The sequence below is a fragment of the Canis aureus genome, chromosome 6, assembly GCF_053574225.1.
Source record: "Canis aureus isolate CA01 chromosome 6, VMU_Caureus_v.1.0, whole genome shotgun sequence".
Taxonomy (NCBI): Eukaryota; Metazoa; Chordata; class Mammalia; order Carnivora; family Canidae; genus Canis; species Canis aureus.
In genome coordinates, this window is record NC_135616.1 from 1,701,825 (window position 1) to 1,721,956 (window position 20,132).

Consider the following 20,132-nt stretch of genomic DNA (forward strand, 5'->3'; position numbering starts at 1 on the left):
AGGCATAGGGAGAAGCAGGCCCCATGCAGGGAGCATGATGCGGGACTCGATCCCGGGACTCCAGGATCACGCCCATCTGAAGGCAGGCACTAAACCGCTGAGCCACCCAGGGATCCCCCAAAAGTTACTGATTTGTAAATGAAATCCAGGGTGAATGAATGATTTGACCATACATAAAGCTTACCAGAGCCTCAGTTAGAACCGAGGACTTCAAGGGCAGGAGTCCCTTCTAACCCCATAAGGAATAAATACATTCCTTATTCCATGTAAAGATAAGGCTCATCATCTTTGAATATTTATATATCCCTCCACTAATGTAAGAGGCCCAGGGATGAAAGACCATGTCAAGACCCAAAGTAGCAAAGAACTCCCCAGTCCCGTGTTAGAAACCAATAATTCTGGAGTGTCTTGTTATGCAACAACACTGGATATGATCTGCTCTTTATTTTTATTTTTTAAAGATTTTATCTATTTATTCATGAGACAGAGAGGTAGAGACACAGGCAGAGGGAGAAGCAGGCTCCACGCAGGGAGCCCAATGTGGGACTCAATCCTGGGACTCTAGGATCACGCCCTGGGCTGAAGGCGGTGCTAAACCGCTGAGCCACTCCGGCTGCCCCAATCTATTCTTTAAAAAAAGAAAAAAAAAGATTGTTGCTTCACAACTATCCAGATGTTATTACACTGTAATTCTGCTTTCTGATGTGGCAAAAACTATCCATTTAAAATATTTAAACTGTGAAAGAAAAAAGAACAAGTAAACTGAATATTTAATTTAATTTGTAAGTACAGAAGGAATGCAACAAAGATTAGGATTTTATAATATACATTAGGTATATTCTGTAAAAAATTCAAAGGTGTTTCCCTGATCTCCCTGTCATGTCTACCCTCCTCAGAGCAGTAAGAGTAATTACTACGCGCCTAAGCAGGCTGCTCCGTTGTGTTGGACAGGAATTATATCTTCATATTTCGAGTCCTCATCATCTCCCCAAACTCCCTTTCCTTTCACAGCGCGGTCTCATTCCACAGTTTCACAGTAACATCACACTCTGCTCAAATTCACGGAGCCTGAACAAGAGCTAGAGGCCCAAGGACCTTCTAGTACGGATTTAGTAGCAGTGTCTACTGGCATAAACCTTCTATTTATTCATAACTGCAGTAACAGAAATGAAAGCTACTTTAATGAAACAGGAACTCAGAATGAGATCATTAAATAGAACAACACATTTTAAATATAATTATGTATTTCCTGATTAATATCAGGTAAGTATCTAAGCTATCTCGATTTCTGGTCTCAGAGAAAAAAGGTAAGAGACAATTACAAGCAAGGTGCTTCATATTATCAGGTCCATTTTTAAAACAATGAAATCCTTTGGAACAATCACTTTAGTCTTTCTTTTTATCGGAGATTTCCGTTGATCCTTTCGTTGGTAATCCGTTTATGTCTGTACCCTAAAATTAAAAAAACCTATTTTTAGATATTATTACAACTCATTATAAGAAATCTCTTTAAAAAACAGACAACAAATTTCAGAAAGAACTCTGCTTCTAGAAATGAACACAGTGGCTAAATTAATACAGAACACAGGTGAAGTTGAACTTAATAAGAACCAATGCTAAAAACAGAGGTGTCCAAATATTCATTTAAAAAAATAACTCCATTTCGTTTTTTGGGTTTTTTTTGTAAATCTCTACGATCCTTCCGACTAACTCTCTTACCAAAGGTATCAGTGAAACAGGCATGTTTTAGTATCATCTCTTCTTATCCATTAGCTATTTACTATTATTCTTACCAGCCAAGAGACACTGGTTATTATCTTGACTGTAAGACAAGGAACAAACACACTAATCAGAAGTCTAGTTTAAAACCTTAGTTTAAACCAAATGTTAATTACTTAGAAAACATCCTCATCCCCTTATTTTAAAAAAAGAAATTAAGCCTTAGTGCCTGGGTAGCTCAGTCCAACTCTTGATTTCAATTTGGGCCATGGTCTCGGGACCGTGGGATAGAGCCCCAAGTATTTCACCCTGACTGTAAGTACCACCCTCCTAACCTACCCTTATTCAAGGTACTTTAAATGTTCTTACCTTACAGTCTACTTTGCCTTTGTTTTTATCATTTGTTTCTCGAAGAGCTTTTCTAGGCCACATACGGCTAACAAAGGGGGAAATCAGAGGGTATATGTATGGCTCCAGGAATTTTTTGTAGACCCAGAGCAGAATTGGAATGACGATGCAAGGAATGCACACCATCCTCCCAGGCTGGAGTTCCTGAACTGCAGACATGCGTGAAAAAACAAATGAGTTCATCATGGATTAATGACTGAAGGAATTTATCTAGATTAAGATATTTGAAAGGACTACTTCTGCATTAAAGGAAAAACCTAAATCATTCATTAGCTGAAAGCACGAGTCTATTAAAGTGCTGCTTTCTGTAAAGGAATAAGACATGGTAGACATGGAAATAAGTGAGGTACCTGCCTCCAAACCCCTCCAATCACTGCTTCCCAACCATAAATTTAAGGATAAAGGAAAAGACCCTAGCTTTTGCTGGGTACTAGGCAGTTAGGCCCTTTGCATTATCAATTCGTGTAATCCTCAAAACCTCCAGCCCACTCATCTTCAGAGACTGACAGTATTGATTGGCTAAACCTCCAAGGCTAAGGGTCCATCTTGTAATAAGGAATTCACTAAGGTATCACTTTGGAAGACCTACAGGCTACAAACCAGCTGGACTTTCCCCCCAAAACTCCTTTGATATACTTTTCTCCTTTTTAATAGCAATCAAGAAGGGGGGGCATCTGGGGGGCTCAGTGGGTCAAATGTCTGCCTTTGGCTCAGGTCATGATCTCAGGGTCCTGGGATGGAGCCCCACGCCAGGCTCTATGCTCAGTGGGGAGCCTGCTTCTCCCTCTCCCTCTGCCTGCAGCTCCCCCTGCTTGTGCTCTGTCAAAATCTTTTCAAAAAATAGCAGTTAAGGTAAACTGAGTAATAAAAACATTTTACTTGGTATTACTGTTATAAGTACCATTGTCCACTTCAAGAAATTAACACCCTTTGGGGAGCTCAGTCAGTGGAGTCCGACTCTTGGTTTCAGCTTGTGGGATCAAGCTCCTGGGATCACGCTCCGAGTTGTGTGTGTGTGTTTGGGGGGGGGGGGGTCAGTGGTCAGCGGGGACTCTGCTTGAGATTCTCTCTGGCCCTCCCCCATGCACGTACATGCATGCTAAAGTCAACACCTCTTCCTTGATGATTTTGAATTATCTTGGAATTTCCCCAAGTCAGCAATTTCTTGAAAAAGAACCAATACTACTTCCCTACTATTGAACCAAAGACCTCTTAAATTTACAAGAATTTTTAATCCCTTAGAGTAGACCTGAAAAACTAAGATGTTTCAGAATAGTGTCTGAAGCTAGTAATTCAAGATGTTAAAATTTCTTATTTTCAAAATATTATAAATTAAGTAGTACTTGCTGGCAAAGGAATTAGCACTGACTACATTAAGGCAACTTAAAATTATTCACAGGGGCGCCTGGGTGGCTCAGTCAGTTGTCTGCCTTCGGCTCAGGTCATGATCCCAGGGTTCTGCGACTGAAGCCCCATGTCCAGCTCCCTGCTCGGCAGGCAGCTTGCTTCTCCCTTTCCCTCTGCCTGCTTGTGTGCTCTCTCCCTCTCCCTCTGTCAAATAAATAATAAAATCTTTTAAAAAATAAGTTATTCACAATACAGGTGAGCAGCGTTACGGTAATCCGTTCTGAATGTAGGTTTGAAATGAATCACAAGGGCTATAGACAAGCAAGCATACGAATGTACATTACGGACCGATCAACTATTTTATAAAGGATTCATAACCGGATTCTTTAAAAATTGTCCCCAGGTCAAACTAAAGTAACAATTTAAGAATTTACCAACATATTTTGTTCCAAAATTTTAAAGGACATATTTTCTGATTAAAATAAATCAAACTGAGTAGTGAGTCTTTTTCAGCAATTTTCAAGGAATCATTATTTCTGACCACAGACATTTATAATTTGATCTGAAGAGACTCAAGAGGTGGTCTGGTTTAGGTCTGCGGCGCTTACAGGCACCAGAGTCTTAGAATCAGAGCAGACTGGCTGGCAGCTGCCGATTTTGAGACCTGCTTTTACCACCTGGAGATGGTGTTCTCAGGAAGTCATTTAAGGAGTCTGTGCCTTGATGCCCTCCTGAGGAAAATGAAGACAACAGCCTGTCTCACAGGGTCGTAGATGCGGATTAGATGTTAATAACAAATGCAAGCTCAGAAAAGCACGTGCATGTCTGAAGTTCCATGCAAGGGTTACCACGGCAACAACAACGGATCCTAAGGTGCCACCTGTGAGCTCAGCAGTAGTTAGAGGCGGCTAAGACCAGAGTGCCCAATTCTGGGTTCCTAGCTCAATGCTCCTGGCTTTTCCCCCAACAACAATACAATGATTACGTTATTCGCCCCCGACCCGTCTTGGAAACCAGCTGATGGTGTTCCCAGGACTAGGTCGTTAACAGCTGGCAGTCCATCACAGGTTCATGTTCACCTACGACTAGTTACTGTGTTTCAAATGAACTCTGGGGAACAAGTGCTACCAATCACTTATGTCATAAGCAGGGCTTCTCTAGGACGTGTTGGCTCTCTTCACAGCGAAGCCGCTGTGCTCCGTCTCCTCCTCGGTCCTTGTGCGACTCTTCGGGGTGAGAGCCTACCTCATACCCGTGCAAACTGTGGAAAGGGCTAGAAGGTGGCTGTGAGAGCCTGAGAGGATGATTACTCCTTTGCTCTCGCCAAGCTGATTCTCAGATAGATAGTACGACCAAGCGAGCAACCGTGGATGTAAAGGCGGGAGGAGAGGAATTTTCTTTCATTCGGCTCAGTCCAAGGTCTCGGCGAATACAGGGCGGCCACAGCGAGAGGCTGAGGCCGTCTTAGAAACCAGGCAGGTCCCTCCGGGGAGCCGGCTCGGGACCTCACTTCGCCGGGCAGGCCGCGCCGGGGTCCGCGACCGGACGCACAGGGAGGCGGGGCGGGGCGGGCGGCGGCAGCGACAGCGACAGCGACAGCGACGGGGAGCCGACGGCACAGGCCGCGGAGAAGCAGCACAAAGGGAGAGGCGGGCGCAGGGAGCCGGGGGCGCAGGCGGGCCGCGGGGGCAGGCCCACCGCGAGGGGCTCGGCTCGGCTCGCTCGCCGCCGCCCGGCCGGAACCTGCGAAGCGGCCCCGCGGAGGCCGGGCCCCCGCCCGCCGCCGCCCGCCGCCGCCCGAGCCCCCGGCCGCCAGCCAGCGCCCGCCAGGCCCCACTCACCCGCGACCACCGGGTCCAAGCGGCAGCGTCTGCGCTTTCGGAGGAGGGACGTGCTGCCGCCAAGCCAATGGGCACCGCAAGAGATGCTGACAAAGGCGCGCTTGCGTCACCGGGGGCGCGCGGGACGTAACGCTGACGCCCAGGCGGAGGCGCGGGCTGGCTTCCGGCGCGGCCGCCGTGAGCTCAGAGCCCGCGGCCGGCGACGCAGAGCTTGGCTGTCCTGCGCGGACCACGAACCCGGGACGAGGAGGGACGGACAGCGCCGGTGCAGGGGGCCCGCCGCCGTAGGGCCCGCCGCCGTAGGGGCCGCTGTGCTCAGCTGCTCACTCTGCTGCTTGGAAGTTCGAGGGCAGGGAATCGTCCTAAGCGCTCGTCCACCCCGGGCGGCTGAGCGCACTGCTGGGTTTGGCGGCGGCGGCGGCTTTACTCAGTTCTGCTTAGTATGGACCCAAGAGAAATGGGAACACGCAGGACCGATCTGCCCTTCGAGATACCGCGCAAAGTTAAAAAGACAGGGCCACAGGGCCACACATTGTGACCTGGTTTGCATGTAATCGCCAGTAAAGGCAAATCTAGGTGAACCTCCCTAAGGGTTGCTCGGGGCTGTATAGGGTTTGGTAAGGAGTGACCCCAAACTACTGCCAGGGTTCCTCTGGGATAACGAAAATGTACAAAAATTTACCAGGCGACATGCATAGTCAAATAGAAGCTATTGATTTAATTGTAGTTGGGTACATCAATGTTAAATCTCAACGTGGTTGGAAAAAAATTAAGAAATATCCCCATGCTCAAATTCCATTTGATGCAAAAAAAAAACACAGGCAGAGGGAGAAGCAGGCTCCATGCACCGGGAGCCCGACGTGGGATTCGATCCCGGGTCTCCAGGATCACGCCCTGGGCCAAAGGCAGGCGCCAAACCCCTGCGCCACCCAGGGATCCCACGGGACAATTTTATTCCTAAGAACTCATTTGATCCACGAGACAGAGAAAGACAGACACAGGTAGAGAGAGAAAAGCAGGCTCCCTGTGAGAAGCCTGATGCAGGACTCGATCCCAAGACTCCCAGGATCACACCCTGAGCCAAAGGCAGATAGATGCTGAGCCACGGAGCCACCCACGTACCCCAAAGTATGTTTAATAATAAAAGACAACCAACACTGTTTTTATTTTTATTTGCATTTATTCTATGCAGAATTTACTCCCGGGCCATAAGTTTTTGTTTCTTCAGTTTCTTCTGGGATATCTGGGGGTGGAGGAGGGAATAAAAGGTCAGCTGTTAGTAAGTTTCCTAGAGAAACTAGCACCATATCTTAAAAAAAATAAAAAAAAAAAAGTTTGAGAATGCACAAGCAGGGTAGAGGGAAAGACTTCCCACTGAATAGAGCCTGATGTGGGACTTGATCCCAAAACCCTGGAATCATGACCTGAGCCAAAGCAAAAGCTTAACACATGGAGCCAATCAGGGGCCCTAAACTCCCAGATCTCAGCACAGTAGGTTGTAGCTCAGAAAAAAGAATGGCAAACTTCAAGTGTCTGACTCTCGGTTTCAGCTCATGTCATGAACTCAGGGTCAGGAGGATTGAACCTGGAGGAGGGCTGAGCTCAGTGCAGAGTCAGCTTGAGATTTTCTCCCTCTGCTCATCTCACTCTCTTAAATCTTTATATAGGGGGGTGGGGAGATATATTTAAGCAATAAAATCAAGAGAAGTTCATTAGGCATGAAGGGAGGGGGTCTAGACTTACTCCCAGATTCCCAGCTTGAAGAGCTGAGTAAGATCATCTACTGAAAACAAGCTATTAATTTGGAGGGGGGAAGAAGGGAAGGGCCCATTTTTCACACATGTTGCATTTCGAGTGGCTATGGACATGTGGGTAGGGCCATCAGCAGATAATAATTATATAGTTCTGATATAATGAAAATACAAAAAAGCCAATATCATACACAAATAAAACTGACCAACAACTAAGTAATCTACCTTTTTCTTCTGTGCAACCTCCTCTTCTGGTTTAGGAACAATCTGCTCTTTTTCAGTAAGAATCATCTCAATGTGGCAGGGAGAGCTCATGTATGGATTAATCCGGCCATGAGCCCTGTAGGTTCTACGTCGCATCTTGGGGGCTTTATTCACCTGGATGTGCTCAATGACCAGAGAATCTACATCTAAACCCTGGGAAGAGGGAGAATGAAATCAAATCAGCATCTTTATCTCAACTCCACAAACCCAATCACTGCAAAGTCTAGTCCCCACCTTTACAAGGCAATCCCTAAGACTTTAAAAACAGCCTATCCGTTTAGTCATTTGCTTCCACCTTTATTCTAAGCATCCTTTCTTAAATCTAAGGAACCATCAAAACCCAATGCTGTAGGCAGTTTGTAAGTGGACTAACAGTCATTAAGGGGAGTGGATGTGATAGTGTCAATTTCTAAGCCTTGATGAAAAACAGGATTTTGGCAGCACACCTTAACAGCTAGAAGGGTTACAGCCAGACCTATTTTAACTCCAGCTCTGGTCTAGATTCCCAAATGCAAAGGGTAATGGATAATACACAAGATAGATAAACCCCACTTTGTTGACTGCATTGTTTTAAAATCTGAAATTTAATGCCTCTGCGTTATGAACATCGGCAACAAACCACATTAACCACTAAGGCAATCACTGTTACCTTTACTTGTTCTTTGTAATCCTATGATTTCTATTTGTATTGACAAGTATTTTGTGAAGTTCACAAGTCATACAACCAAAAGGGTCTATGGTACCAGAAAAGTCATAGACCCTTGAGTAAAAATGTTTCTTTTGCTTGCACCGGGGTTATAAGGGAAAAAGACCATGCTTTTGAAGACCTTCACAGGCAAAATTTTGGTCTTCTGGAAATTGGAGGTAGAGATTCATATTAAAAAAAAGGGGGGGGGGGACTTAATTACGGAGAAAGAAAAAGACATAAATCTGTATAACATCAACAACAATTGAACAATCATCCAAACTGTGACATATCAAGATGTTAATGGTTTGGGTACCTTAAGTTCAGCATTACTCTCCGCATTTTTAAGCATGTGCAGTAAAAATTCAGCACTCTTCTTGGGCCACCGACCCTGTGTCCAGCCCCACTGTTTGGCCTGAAAGAAATTCAAGAGAGGCAATCAGTTATTTTCCCCAATTTAAATCAGTGTTACAAGCAAGACTATCAAGGTTGCTCAGAACACAGTTTCTTTTCATGGTTAATCCAAAGGTGTCCTAAGATGGTCATCACAGCAACCAGAAAGCACCTGATTAAAGGTGGGTTCTTACCCCACCTAAAGACTTCAGATAGCAACTACGAACTCTCACCTGCGCACACCTACCAACTCCACCATTGTAGCGACGGAATGGGACACACTGCTTCTGCAAAGTGACATCTTTCAGATACTTGGTGGCTTTTCGAATATGCATACCCTTGATGGCCTGGGCAGTTTCACGTGTGTTCTAAGCATAAACAGTAAAAATCGCGAGTTAACCATGCTCAGGGATTAACAATTCTTCAGGCAAGCATTCAATTGTCTGCTTCTCCAAATGTCAACACATAAAGGTTTCCCATTCTTGAAGGGTGAGGTAAAATGAGAGAAAAAGAAAATCTGATTAAAAGCCATAGAGGATTGAAGTTAGGGAAAAATAAATCCCAAACCTCTATTAACTGTATTATGATTTTTTTAAAAAGGATTTTATTTATTCATGAGAGACACAGGCAGAGGGAGAAGCAGGTTCCCTGCGGGGATCCCAATGTGGAATTCATCCTAAGACCCTGGGGGGGGTCATGCCCTGTGCGGAAGGCAGACGTCCAACCACCGAGCCACCCAGGTGTTCCTGACTGTATAGTTTTAATCCCAGGATCTTGTAATTCTGTGTCCCTCTGTCTTTATCTCTGTGCTCGTTTCTCAGGCAGTTCTCTTGTAGTTTTACCCAATTCCATAATCCTTAATTAACGTGCTTGTTGGGATCCCTGGGTGGCGCAGCGGTTTGGCGCCTGCCTTTGGCCCAGGGCGCGATCCTGGAGACCCGGGATCGAATCCCACATCGGGCTCCCGGTGCATGGAGCCTGCTTCTTCCTCTGCCTGTGTCTCTGCCTCTCTCTCTCTCTCTGTGACTATCATAAATAAATAAAAATTAAAAAAAAAAAATTAACGTGCTTGTTACAGGGCTCATGATTTTAATCACTATCCCAAAGGTGACCGCTCAGAACAGTTTCATTTTCATAGTAAAATCCAAAGGTGTCCTAAGAGACGCATCACCGCAGCCACCTTTTCAAAGCAGCAGCAAATCCTTGCAGGAACACGTGCACGACTCTTAAAAACATTAAAGATTCCCATACCTTAAAGTGAACACGAAGATTTGAACCTCTCGACTTGCATGCTAAAAAAAAAAAACAAAAAACCAGTAAGTCTTGGTTAATTTGGGGTGCCTCGCTGTTCCTCTCACCCACCTCCCCCCCCCAAATAAGGAACTCGTGGCTCACTTACATTTTGTAGGGTTTTCTGGGTCCAGCGAGTAGCGAACCATCTCCGGAGGTCACCTGGGGAGGGAGCAGGAAGGGATGCCGTCAACCCTGAGCTCACGGTCGCCGATGCAGTTTACATCGACTACGAGCGACGGCCGCTCAGCTGATAGCTGTTCTCACGGTTAATCCAAAGGTGTCCTAAGAAATGCCATCATCGCGGCCGGGCCTTCCTCCTGGCGTCCCCCGGACTGCGGCGGGGCTGACAGCGTGGGGACAGGGACCTCAGCGGCGCCCCCGACCCCCTCCGAAGCGGGGGCCTCGGCGCGGCAGGGCGCCCCCCAGGGAGGATGCGGCCGTCTTCCCGCTACTTCTGGGCCCGGTACTCGGAAGCGGCCCTGACCACAGGCCGCCGGGACCCCCGCCACCCCCCTTCTCGCCCATCGCGGCCTTCGGCTCCGACACGTCCCCCCGCCAAGAGGGACATCCCCTTCGGCCGGGAATCAGTAGCCGCAGGAGCCTTCCTCCCGGGGGCTGGACATCGAGGCCGCCGGAGTCAGGGCGGCGGCGATGGCGGGGGATTCAGCAGCCGGACACGCACCGCCCCGCGACACTCACCTCGGGCCGCTCGGGGGAAGAGGAAGAGCGGTGGCTTCTGGGAGAATTCATGAGAACTCGGCCTCTCGCGAGATTTCCTCCCGAAAGAACGTGATCTGACGGGAGGCGGGGCGCTGCGAGAAAGGGAATGTGGAATACGTTTTAGAGGGTCTGTAAGAGCATCGCTCCTTTAGAAAGAAAAAAACGAAAAAGAAAAAACAAAAACGTGGAAGTCTGGGTGGCTCGGCGGTTAGCGCCGCCTTCGGCCCAGGGTGTGATCTTGGAGAGCCGGGATCGAGTCCCACGTCGGGCTCCCTGCGTGGAGCCTGCTTCTCCCTCTGTCAATAAATGAGTAATTTGTGTTCATGTCTCTCATGAATAAATAAGTCAAATCTTTTAAAAAATATCTCAATATTCTCCTTTTTTCGTATCCAGAAACGCAATTATGGATTTGAAATACCAATCAAGGGGATCCCTGGGTGGCGCAGCAGTTTGGCGCCTGCCTTTGGCCCAGGGCGCGATCCTGGAGACCCGGGATCGAATCCCACGTCGGGCTCCCGGTGCATGGAGCCTGCTTCTCCCTCTGCCTGCGTCTCTGCCTCTCTCTCTCTCTCTCTCTGTGATTATCATAAATTAAAAAAAAAGAAAAAATTGAAATACCAATCAATTAAAAACAGGGTTACAGCTCTAGGACAGGACCACGTATTATGTATGAGATATAGACGAGGCGTTTATTTCTCAGCATTTGTTAGATTGGATTATGTGATCATGTACCCCTAAGAGTGGTCGGCAAATGGACAACTAAGGAGATGCAAAGGATGGGATGTGATCATGATCCTCAGGAAAGTCTCAGGAGGGGACGATCACCAAGTCAATGGTAGTTCAGTGGTTGAAGAATGACATTTCTAGGTCTTCTGGTGCAGAAAAAAAACCCTGGCACTATCTCCCCAGTCTACTCGCTCACGTCTTCTATCCGGTTATTCCCTCGCAGCCCTTGGTGGTGTTACTTAAGCGCTTGGCTTTGGGTCTTCCACTTCAAGGCGCCACCATCCAGGCAAATTCAAACTCTAAGTGAAAGAACTCTGCACGACGTTCTAAGCATTCTTGGTTCCTTTTTTTTTTTTTTTTTTTTTTTTTTTTTAAGATTTTATGTATTTATTCACGAGACAGAGAGAGAGGCAGAGACACAGGCAGAGGGAGAAGCAGGCTCCATGCACCGGGAGCCCGACGTGGGATTCAATCCCTGGTCTCCAGGATTGCGCCCTGGGCCAAAGGCAGGCGCCAAACCGCTGCGCCACCCAGGGATCCCATCCAACTTTGTTCTTTTTTTGAAATTGTTTTGGCTCTTCTGGGTCCTCTATATTTCCATATAAATTGCAGAGGGAGAAGCAGGCTCCCCGCGGGGAGCCCAACGCGGGACTCGATCCCCATCCCGGGACCCCGGGGTCACACCCTGGGCCAGAGGCAGCCGCTCCGCCGCTGAGCCCCCGCGCGGCCGGCCTTGTTGGTTCCTTGGTCCTGCTTCCGGAGGCCGCGGTCCCCGACCCCTGTGCTGTATGTAGTCCATTCCCCTTGCCCTGCAGCCGGGGGATCCGCGGCCTGTCCTCGGGGATTCCCATCCCTCACACGGCTGAGGCACCCGCATCTCCCAGCTTGAGCTAGCTCCCGACATCAAACTACTCCCTAAGTTTTAGTTCTTACATTTGGGTTGAGTTAATTTTTGCAACTCCGTTTTATTTGGCGTAAGGGTAAAATATTTGATCCTTTTGCGTATGGATATCCAGTTTTTCTGGCACCATTTGTTGAAAACACAGTCTTTTCTTTATTCAATTGCTGTGGCATTTTTATTAAAAGTCACTTGGCCAGAAAGGAGAGGATTTATTGCTGGACTTTCAATTCTGTCTTATCGATCTATTCGATTATCTTTGCATCACTATATCTCACTGTCATGTAACTTTACAGTGAAGCTTGGAATCAGCTGGCGTATGTTTTCCAACTTTGTTCTTTTTTTTTTAATTTTTTTTGTTTATGACAATCACAGAGAGAGAGAGAGAGAGAGAGAGAGAGAGAGGCAGAGACACAGGCAGAGGGAGAAGCAGGCTCCATGCACCGGGAGCCCGACGTGGGATTCAATCCCTGGTCTCCAGGATTGCGCCCTGGGCCAAAGGCAGGCGCCAAACCGCTGCGCCACCCAGGGATCCCATCCAACTTTGTTCTTTTTTTGAAATTGTTTTGGCTCTTCTGGGTCCTCTATATTTCCATATAAATTTTAGGACCAGCTTATTAATTTCTACAAAAATGCTGCTGGGATTTTGATAGGGTTTGCATTGAATCTACAGGTCATTTTGAAGAGAATTGCCATTTGAAGAATAGTAAGTCTTATAAAAAAAAAAAGTCTATTTAAATCTTTTATTATTTCTCTTACCAATGGTTTGTAGTTTTCAGGGACCAAATTTTGTTCTTCAGGTTTTTGGTGTTTTAATGGTATTTTGAGCAAGATTATTTTTTTAAGATTTATGTATTTATTTGAGGCAGAGAGCATGCAGGCAAGAGGGGGAGGAGAGATGGGCAGAGGGAGAGTAGAGTCCCTGCTGAGCATGGAGCCTGCTTGGGTGGTGGGGAGAGGGGGCTCCATCTCTTGACCCTGAGATCATGACCTGAACCAAAACCAATAGTCAGATGCTTAACCAATTGAGCTACGCAGGTGTCCCAGGTGACATTATTTTTTAATTTCATTTTCGGATTTTTTCATCACTAGTAGGTAGAAATAGAATTGATTTCTACATTTTCAACTTGTTTCCTTCACCTTGCCATCTTCCTGAGGAGTCCTTCCTTTCTTGTTCCTTCCTTCCTAGTCCCCCTTTTTATTTGCCTTCTTACAGGAGCCCAGTATGTCCTGCACAATAATAAATAGAAGTAATGAAAATGGGCATCACTCTCTTTTTCCCAGTCCTGTGGAGAAAATCTCCTTTTACCAGTAAATGTGATGTTAGCAATAGTTTTCTCATAGACCTTTATCAGACTGTGGAAGTTTTTTTTTATGAGTGGGCGTTGAATTTTGTCATGTGTTTTTTCTGCATCTGTTGAGTTGATCATGTGGTTGTTGTCCTTTATTCTATCAATGTGGTATATTATGTTAACTGATTTTTAATTGTTAACTAACCTTGCATTCCTGGGATAAACCCTGTTTGGCCATGGCATACTTTTTTTCCAGTCTTCCACCTTTTCCAGTCTTACTGAATATTCTGGTCACAGGGATACTGTAGTTTTTGTGATGTCTTTGGCTTTGGTATTAGGGTAACATTGGTTTTATAGAATGAGTCAGGAAATCTTTCCTCCTGTTTCATGAAAGAGTGTGTGAATGGTTGGTATTATTTCTTCTTTACACATTTCATAGACTCTACTATATGTGGGATATTTTAAAATTTTTTAAAAGATTTTATTTATTTATGAGAGACACAGAGAGAGAGAGGTAGAGACACAGGCAGAGGGAGAAGCAGGCTCCATGCAGGGAGGCTGATGTGGGACTTGATCCCAGGACTCCAGGATCATGCCCTGGGCGGAAGGTGGCGCTAAACTACTGAGCCACCCCGGGATCCCCCATAAATTTTTGAGGGAAAGAACAATACTTGATATGAATCTGTCATCTTACAAATGACTTGGTAGACTTAGTTCATAATTCAACATTAGCTATTTGCTACATTCCTTTTGATACCATTACATCTTTGCAAAAGTAGGGTTCCTATGGTTACAGCGTGATGAAAAGAAAGTAGCATGTAAAAATCATCATGGAACAGGAAATGAGGATGATGGTATCCAATGTGATCCCAAAGTCTGCAAACTTGCGCAATGCCCAGAAGATACATGTATCTCATCAGTGTTATTTAAGAAGTAAATGAATTGTTATTTAAGAATAAAGCAAGTTTAAGAAATAACAATCTTTTTTTTTTCGTTTTATGCATATTATTTTTTCAAATGGCTACTAGCGATATAAATATCTATAAGTTAACAAATATAATACACAATATTATAATAGGATATAAATATTTCTTAACTTGTTGGAAACTAACTTTTTAGGAAATGGAACTGTTGGGTATTTCTTTTGTCCTATAAATATTGAAAAGTTAGTGAGATGCCAAGGGTGCTGTGAACCAAGAAAGTTTAGGAGCCTCTGCCCTAGGGCAAGAGTGTGAGTAGAGAAGAATATAGGGTCTACAGTTGAGAACACATGCTCTACCAGGTGTCAGAGAAAGGAAACAGACCAGCAAGGAAGGACTCAGAGAGAGTAATGAGGGAAGAGGAAACCAGAGAAGTTTGGTATCACAGAGGCCATGAGAAGCTTTTTTCAGTGCTGAAGTGTTAAGTAGGATGAAGACAAGAAAGTGACCATTAAGTTTTGTAAAGGGGAGGTCAGTGGTGGTCTTCACAAGAGAACTCTCTATGGAACAGTGCGATGGAAAGCCAGATTGGAGCCAGAGGACACAATAAACAGAAGAGAAGTTATACTGTGAAAGAGAACAGAGAAAAGTGGCAGTAGCTGGAGGGAAATGTAAGAATAAGAGGGTCTTTTGGGACACCTGGGTGGTTCAGCAGTTGAGAGCCTGCCTTGGGCTCAGGGTGTCATGATCTTGGGATCCTGGGATCTAGTCCCACATTGGGGTCCCTGTGAGGAGCTTGCTTCTCCCTCTGCCTGTGTCTCTGCCTCTCTCTCTGTCTTTCATGAATAAATAAATAAAATCTTTTTTAAAAAAAAGGGTGTTTTATTAAAAATATTTTGTAAGACATGCATATGGTAATTAATTGAAAAGAATCAAAAGGTTATATGAGAAAATGAAGTTCTCTTCTGTTATGGTCTATAAACTGTGTCCCCCAGAATTTATATGTTGAAGTCCTAACTCTGGGGCCTTCGAATGTGATTTATTAGGGGAAAGGACCGTTAAAGAGGTAATTAAAGTAAAATGAGTTTATATGGATGACCAATCTGATTACGAATCCAATATGAGTAGTGTCCTTATAAGAAGAGAATAGAATATCCCCCCCACACACACAGAGGAGCAGACATCTGCAAAGTCAAGGAGAAAGGCCTCAGAAGAAACCAACCCTGCTGACAACTTGATCTTGGACTTCTGGTCTCAGGAACTATAAGGAAATAAATTTCTGTTCAAGCCTGCCAGTTTGTGGTACTTTGTTATGGAAGACCAGGCACATCGATACATCTTCTCTCTCCAGTTCCGATACCAGCATCATAACCTTTTAGAAGAATTCTATGAATTACAGTTGCTCCCTGAATAGTATACTGTATACAATCTTCTGCATCTTGCTTTTTGTTCATCTTAATGATAAACTTTGGGAAAATCTTCCACGTCAGTGTATATAAGGTTTTTTTTTTTTTTTTTTTTTTAAATAGAGTTGGGCAGCCCGGGTGGCTCAGCGATTTAGCGCTGCCTTCAGCCCAGGGCGTGATCCTCAAGACCCAGGATCAAGTCCCACATTGGGCTCCCTACATGGAGCCTGCTTCTCCCTCTGCCTGTGTCTCTGCCCCTCTCTCTGTGTCTCTCATGAATAAATAAATTTTAAAAAACTATTAAAAATTGCACTTGTAGAATTTAGAAAAAATTATATTCTAAACAGCAATGTATGAGAGTACATGTTGTCTACACCCTCACAACATAGTGGATTGTCAACCCTCCTATCTTTGCCAATCTGATCTGTGGAAAATAGCATTTCATTGAAGTTTCAAAATACATTTTTTTTACAAGAGAGGTTGAGAATTTTTTAAAAAGTGAATGAAAAGCCATTAAAAAGCTGTAAAAATAAATAAAAAGTGTTTAAAAGCCATTTGTGTTACTTTTCTGCAAATTGTTCATACTCTTTGTCTGTCTTCCTATTATGTTATTGATCTTTTTCTTCTTAATTTGTGGAAACTCTATGCACTAGGGGATTAACCATTTGTTCGAGTTTCCAACATTGGGGGGCAGGATGCACGAGACAGGTATGGCCAGGGCTGATGGGGTGCTAGAGGTGCTAGACCCTATGCCCCACGGCCTTTCCTGAAGGCCCCCCCAAGGGCCCAAAGAAGTGAGCTCATCACCCAAAGCAATGAATGCTTGTTGGCTTTTCTCCCCGAGGCCATGGGGACGTCTCAATAGAGCCTCTGCCCTAACCTGGAGGCTCCCGGAGTGCTGCAGTGTAAGTGCCCAAGAGAGTCATGAGGCCACTCAAGCAGGTCCCTCTGTCCCAACAGGCGCAACACGGGGCACCCCAGGCCTGCAGGTGCAGGCAGGCGGGCCTCCCTCAGGGCAGCCACCTCTGCTGATTCTCCACACTTTTCGCCTCCACTCTGCCTCTGCTGAGCAGAGGCTCCTGTGTGGGCTGAGAAGGGGTCAGGGGGCACCTCGGATTTGCCCTCCTGCCTGGGGGAGGGCTTTGTAATGGCAGAAGAAGGTGCTCCATGTTCTAATTCCCAGGCAAAACCCACACAAGTGGGCTTCCACGGGGCATGAGGAGAAAACCCTATGCATCTCATCGAAGAGGAATGGATTCAAAAGCCGTGCTCAGGGATCCCTGGGTGGCGCAGGGGTTTAGCGCCTGCCCTTTGGCCCAGGGCGCCATCCTGGAGACCCGGGATCGAATCCCACGTCGGGCTCCCGGTGCATGGAGCCTGCTTCTCCACCTGCCTGTGTCTCTGCCTCTCTCTCTCTGTGTCTCTCACGACTAAATAAATACAATCTTAAAAAAAAAAAAAAAAAAGCTGCGCTCAGCCCTTAACTCTGGAAGTTCCAAGGGGCCACGATGGGTGTGGCCTTGGTCGTAGCCTGTCCTGTCTTGCCTTGTCAGTGACAGCGTTAATGCTCTGGAAGAGGTCCAGAAACAAATAGAGGCCGAATATTGACCTTCTGCCCTCCGATAGGGGTCTTAAGGATTATACCTCAGACAGAGCCAGCAGAATAAACTGTGTGTTCCCCTGTTGTTCTTAGGAACCTGGCGTGGCACCCATTCTCCATCTCCTGTCTAGACCATTAACCAGCAAAATACAGAGTAGAATAGTTCCCTTCCCTATTGTAAGTTGGTTTGGGATAGGAAGTTATAGAGGCAGAGATGGAAATGGGGTAGTGACTGGAGGCCCCATTTTACCGGGTTACCTATCTTCCCCTTCTGCTACTTGTTTAAAACTTTCAGGATACAATTTCAGCAACAAAATTTCTCAGCCAAAACCTGTTTCCCTTCAGCCCTAACCCCAAAGAAGAACTAAAATTACAGGTGTATAACAACCACAAAAAGAGTTTCAAATATCCATCCATCCCAACCCTGTTTGTAATTTGTGTTCTGACTTTTTGCTTTGCCCAAAATGTTTTATTTCTATGTTTTTAAATCTCTCACTCTTTTTTCATTTATGGTTGTGCATTAGAAAAGGCTTCTCGGGGATCCCTGGGTGGCTCAGCGATTTAGGCCCTGCCTTTAGCCCAGGGTGTGATCCTGGAGTCCTGGGATCAAGTCCAACATCGGGCTCCTGGCAGGAAGCCTGCTTCTCCCTCTGCCTGTGTCTCTGCTTCTCTCTGTGTGTGTCTCATTAATAAATAAATAAAATCTTAAAAAAAAAAAGGCTTCTCTACTCGATAATTTTAAGAAATTCTCTTGTCTGTGGGGGATACTTTACGGCTCTATTTCTCACGTTTGAATCTCATATCCATCTGTGGTAAAGCTTGAAATAGCTTTTTCTCTTCGTTCAATAATCTTTGCTTTCCCTATAGACTGGCAATGCTATCTTTATCATATGTTAATTTAAGGGAAGAGTTTAAAAGCTGGGAGACCTGGAAGAATGGTCGCACAGCTGTGCATCCTCCAATTCCGAGAGAGAAACTGACTCTGCAGAAAAGAAGGTATAATAATTAGAGCCGAGTTCTTGAAAAGGAGAGCAGGGGTGGATCTGGGGCCCAAGCGACCCGGGGGAGAGGTGGAAGCCCTTTGTCCGACGTAACAGGAGAGGACCTGCAGACTGCGGCCTGGGTGCAGGGAGTGTGGTAGGGTCTGGTGGTAGGAGGGTAATAGGAAGATGGGTGGTTGACGCGGGACAGTGCTTACTCCAAGCCGGGCATGGTTTCAAGCATTTCATGTGGGTTTTGTCACTGAGAAAACGTTAAGGGTCTTCTCAAAGGCCCAATGAGGCAGGTGTCCTTACAGTTCATGTTCTCTGAAAGCAATAGAGGGATTTGGGAGATGGGCTGCTTACTGACTCTTCCAGGGAGCATATGCCCCATTTAGTGTGGGTTTTGGAGTCAGAGACTCTGAGGAGTCTAGGATTAGCCTAAGAAGTGGATGATAATAAAATCGGGAGAGATATGGCCCTGGTGGTAAGAGGGCAAGTGAGTAGATCCTCTATGAAAAGAATCTGGCAGTAGAAGGTTGTAGATGTTTTTGCAGCAGTTGGATCTGAAGGCATCACAAAGTGCAAGACTGATTTCTCATAGCGATGAACATAAGAAGGAATGTATTCCCGATAGACCTAAATATGCAACTGCCATAACATGCCCCTTCCTTTTTTCCAGCATTATCTCTAATAGTTCACAGCATGGGGTTAATGGCATGGACACTGGAGCCAGACTCCCTAGTTTCTTCTTCCTCCTTGTCAGGGGCTGCTGTTCACTAGCTGTCTGACCTGGAGACAGTTATTCAAGTTTCCTGTGTCTCAGTTTCCTTGCCTTTATTTTTCCTATGCGTACAATAGGAATGATGATAATAGACCCTCCCCTGTGGGGTTGTTATGAGGATTAAATAAGTTAATATTTGTGGAGCACTTAGAACAGTGCCTGGTACATAGAAAGTGCTGCATAAGGAGTCATCACACGCAAAGTTAGTGTGTCAGAGAAGGATTTCTTAGATGAATAGCATGACATTATGGATTTCTTTTTTTTTAAAAAAAAAGGTTTTTCATAGCATTTTTAAGTTATGCTGCAAAGTTATGGATATTTTGGAATACTTTTTAGTGGTAGTTTTGTACCCCCATCTTCTTGGAGGGCATTGTTTCAGGGTATAGGAAATACTTTCTAAGTTATAGCAGTGAACATCACAATGGTCACTAAAGCATGTATGTGCTCACAGTGTTGAGGGAAAGCAGTCACAGAGAAAAGAGCACGATTGTAGGGTACCTGGGTGGCTCAGTTGGTTACGTGGCTACCTCTTTGTTTCAGCTCAGGTCATGATCTTGTGGATCCTGTGGTGGTGGGATCTAGCCCCACATCGGGCTCTGCATTCTGCACAGAGTCGACTTTATATTGTCTCTGCTTCTCCCTCCACCTCACACACACACTCTCTTTCTCTCAAATAAGTAAAAAAAAATCTTAAAAAAAAAAGAGTTTTGATTGTATTTATATCATAAGACTTCATTGATATAAAAGACATAAACTGATATTTTCTTTTTCTTTTTTTTTTAGATTTTATTTATTTATTTATGAGAGACACACAGAGAGAGGCAGAGACATGGGCAGAGGGAGAATCAGGCTCCCTTCAGGGATTGTGATGCGGGACTCGATCCCAGGACCCTGGGATCATGCTCTGGGCTGAAGGCAGACTGCAGCTCCCCAGGTGCCCTTCAACTGATCTTTTCTGTAAGAAATCAGTATACTGGTTGCCTCTGGAGGGAGCAGGATGCACCAAAGGAGGAACAAGGTGGCTTCTGAAGGTGGGTGCTGATGAAGTTCTATTTCTTGATCTGGGTGCTGGTTACACAGTTTCTTAGCCTGCATACTAATCCAG

General features: G+C 45.5%; 2 protein-coding genes and 3 non-coding genes across 10 annotated transcripts; all 5 read right to left on the reverse strand.

The window, feature by feature from the left end:
• Window positions 1-429: 429 nt before the first annotated feature.
• On the reverse strand, window positions 430-5,472 carry C6H18orf32 (chromosome 6 C18orf32 homolog). 6 transcript variants are annotated; one of them, XM_077899799.1, is made up of 4 exons: window positions 5,316-5,472; window positions 2,089-2,276; window positions 1,386-1,452; window positions 430-628 (listed from the first exon to the last, which is right to left on the reverse strand). In XM_077899799.1, exons 2-3 carry the CDS (start codon window positions 2,251-2,253, stop codon window positions 1,387-1,389), a joined length of 231 nt encoding a protein of 76 aa, XP_077755925.1. In that variant the 5' UTR covers window positions 2,254-2,276; window positions 5,316-5,472; the 3' UTR covers window positions 430-628; window position 1,386. The 6 variants fall into 6 exon arrangements, with proteins under 6 accessions (XP_077755925.1, XP_077755920.1, XP_077755921.1 ...); XM_077899794.1 differs by lacking the exon at window positions 430-628 and having other exon boundaries at window positions 759-1,452; XM_077899795.1 differs by lacking the exons at window positions 430-628; window positions 5,316-5,472 and adding an exon at window positions 4,720-5,040 and having other exon boundaries at window positions 759-1,452.
• A 1,003-nt stretch (window positions 5,473-6,475) lies between these two features.
• On the reverse strand, window positions 6,476-10,381 carry RPL17 (ribosomal protein L17). Its single transcript, XM_077899793.1, has 6 exons — window positions 9,808-10,381; window positions 9,660-9,700; window positions 8,642-8,776; window positions 8,332-8,430; window positions 7,292-7,483; window positions 6,476-6,558 (listed from the first exon to the last, which is right to left on the reverse strand). The coding sequence occupies exons 1-6, from the start codon at window positions 9,845-9,847 to the stop codon at window positions 6,511-6,513; spliced, it is 555 nt and encodes a 184-aa protein (XP_077755919.1). The 5' UTR covers window positions 9,848-10,381; the 3' UTR covers window positions 6,476-6,510.
• Window positions 8,504-8,569, reverse strand: LOC144316599 (small nucleolar RNA SNORD58). The gene has a single exon (XR_013382541.1). It is a non-coding gene; the product is annotated as a small nucleolar RNA SNORD58 (small nucleolar RNA).
• LOC144316600 (small nucleolar RNA SNORD58) lies at window positions 9,519-9,584 on the reverse strand. Its single transcript, XR_013382542.1, has one exon. It is a non-coding gene; the product is annotated as a small nucleolar RNA SNORD58 (small nucleolar RNA).
• On the reverse strand, window positions 9,940-10,005 carry LOC144316601 (small nucleolar RNA SNORD58). Its single transcript, XR_013382543.1, has one exon. It is a non-coding gene; the product is annotated as a small nucleolar RNA SNORD58 (small nucleolar RNA).
• Window positions 10,382-20,132: the final 9,751 nt, after the last annotated feature.

Excerpts from the sequence above, each read along its gene's own strand:
- RPL17 (XM_077899793.1), bottom strand. The coding sequence starts at position 9,847 with ATGGTTCGCTACTCGCTGGACCCAGAAAACCCTACAAAAT. Across the intron at positions 9,701-9,807 it reads CCCAGAAAACCCTACAAAAT|CATGCAAGTCGAGAGGTTCA; the intron begins GTAAGTGAGCCA and ends TTTTTTTTTTAG. Across the intron at positions 8,431-8,641 it reads GAGTTGGTAGGTGTGCGCAG|GCCAAACAGTGGGGCTGGAC; the intron begins GTGAGAGTTCGT and ends AATTTCTTTCAG.
- C6H18orf32 (XM_077899799.1), bottom strand. The coding sequence starts at position 2,253 with ATGGTGTGCATTCCTTGCATCGTCATTCCAATTCTGCTCTGGGTCTAC. Across the intron at positions 1,453-2,088 it reads AAGGCAAAGTAGACTGTAAG|GGTACAGACATAAACGGATT; the intron begins GTAAGAACATTT and ends TTTTAATTTTAG.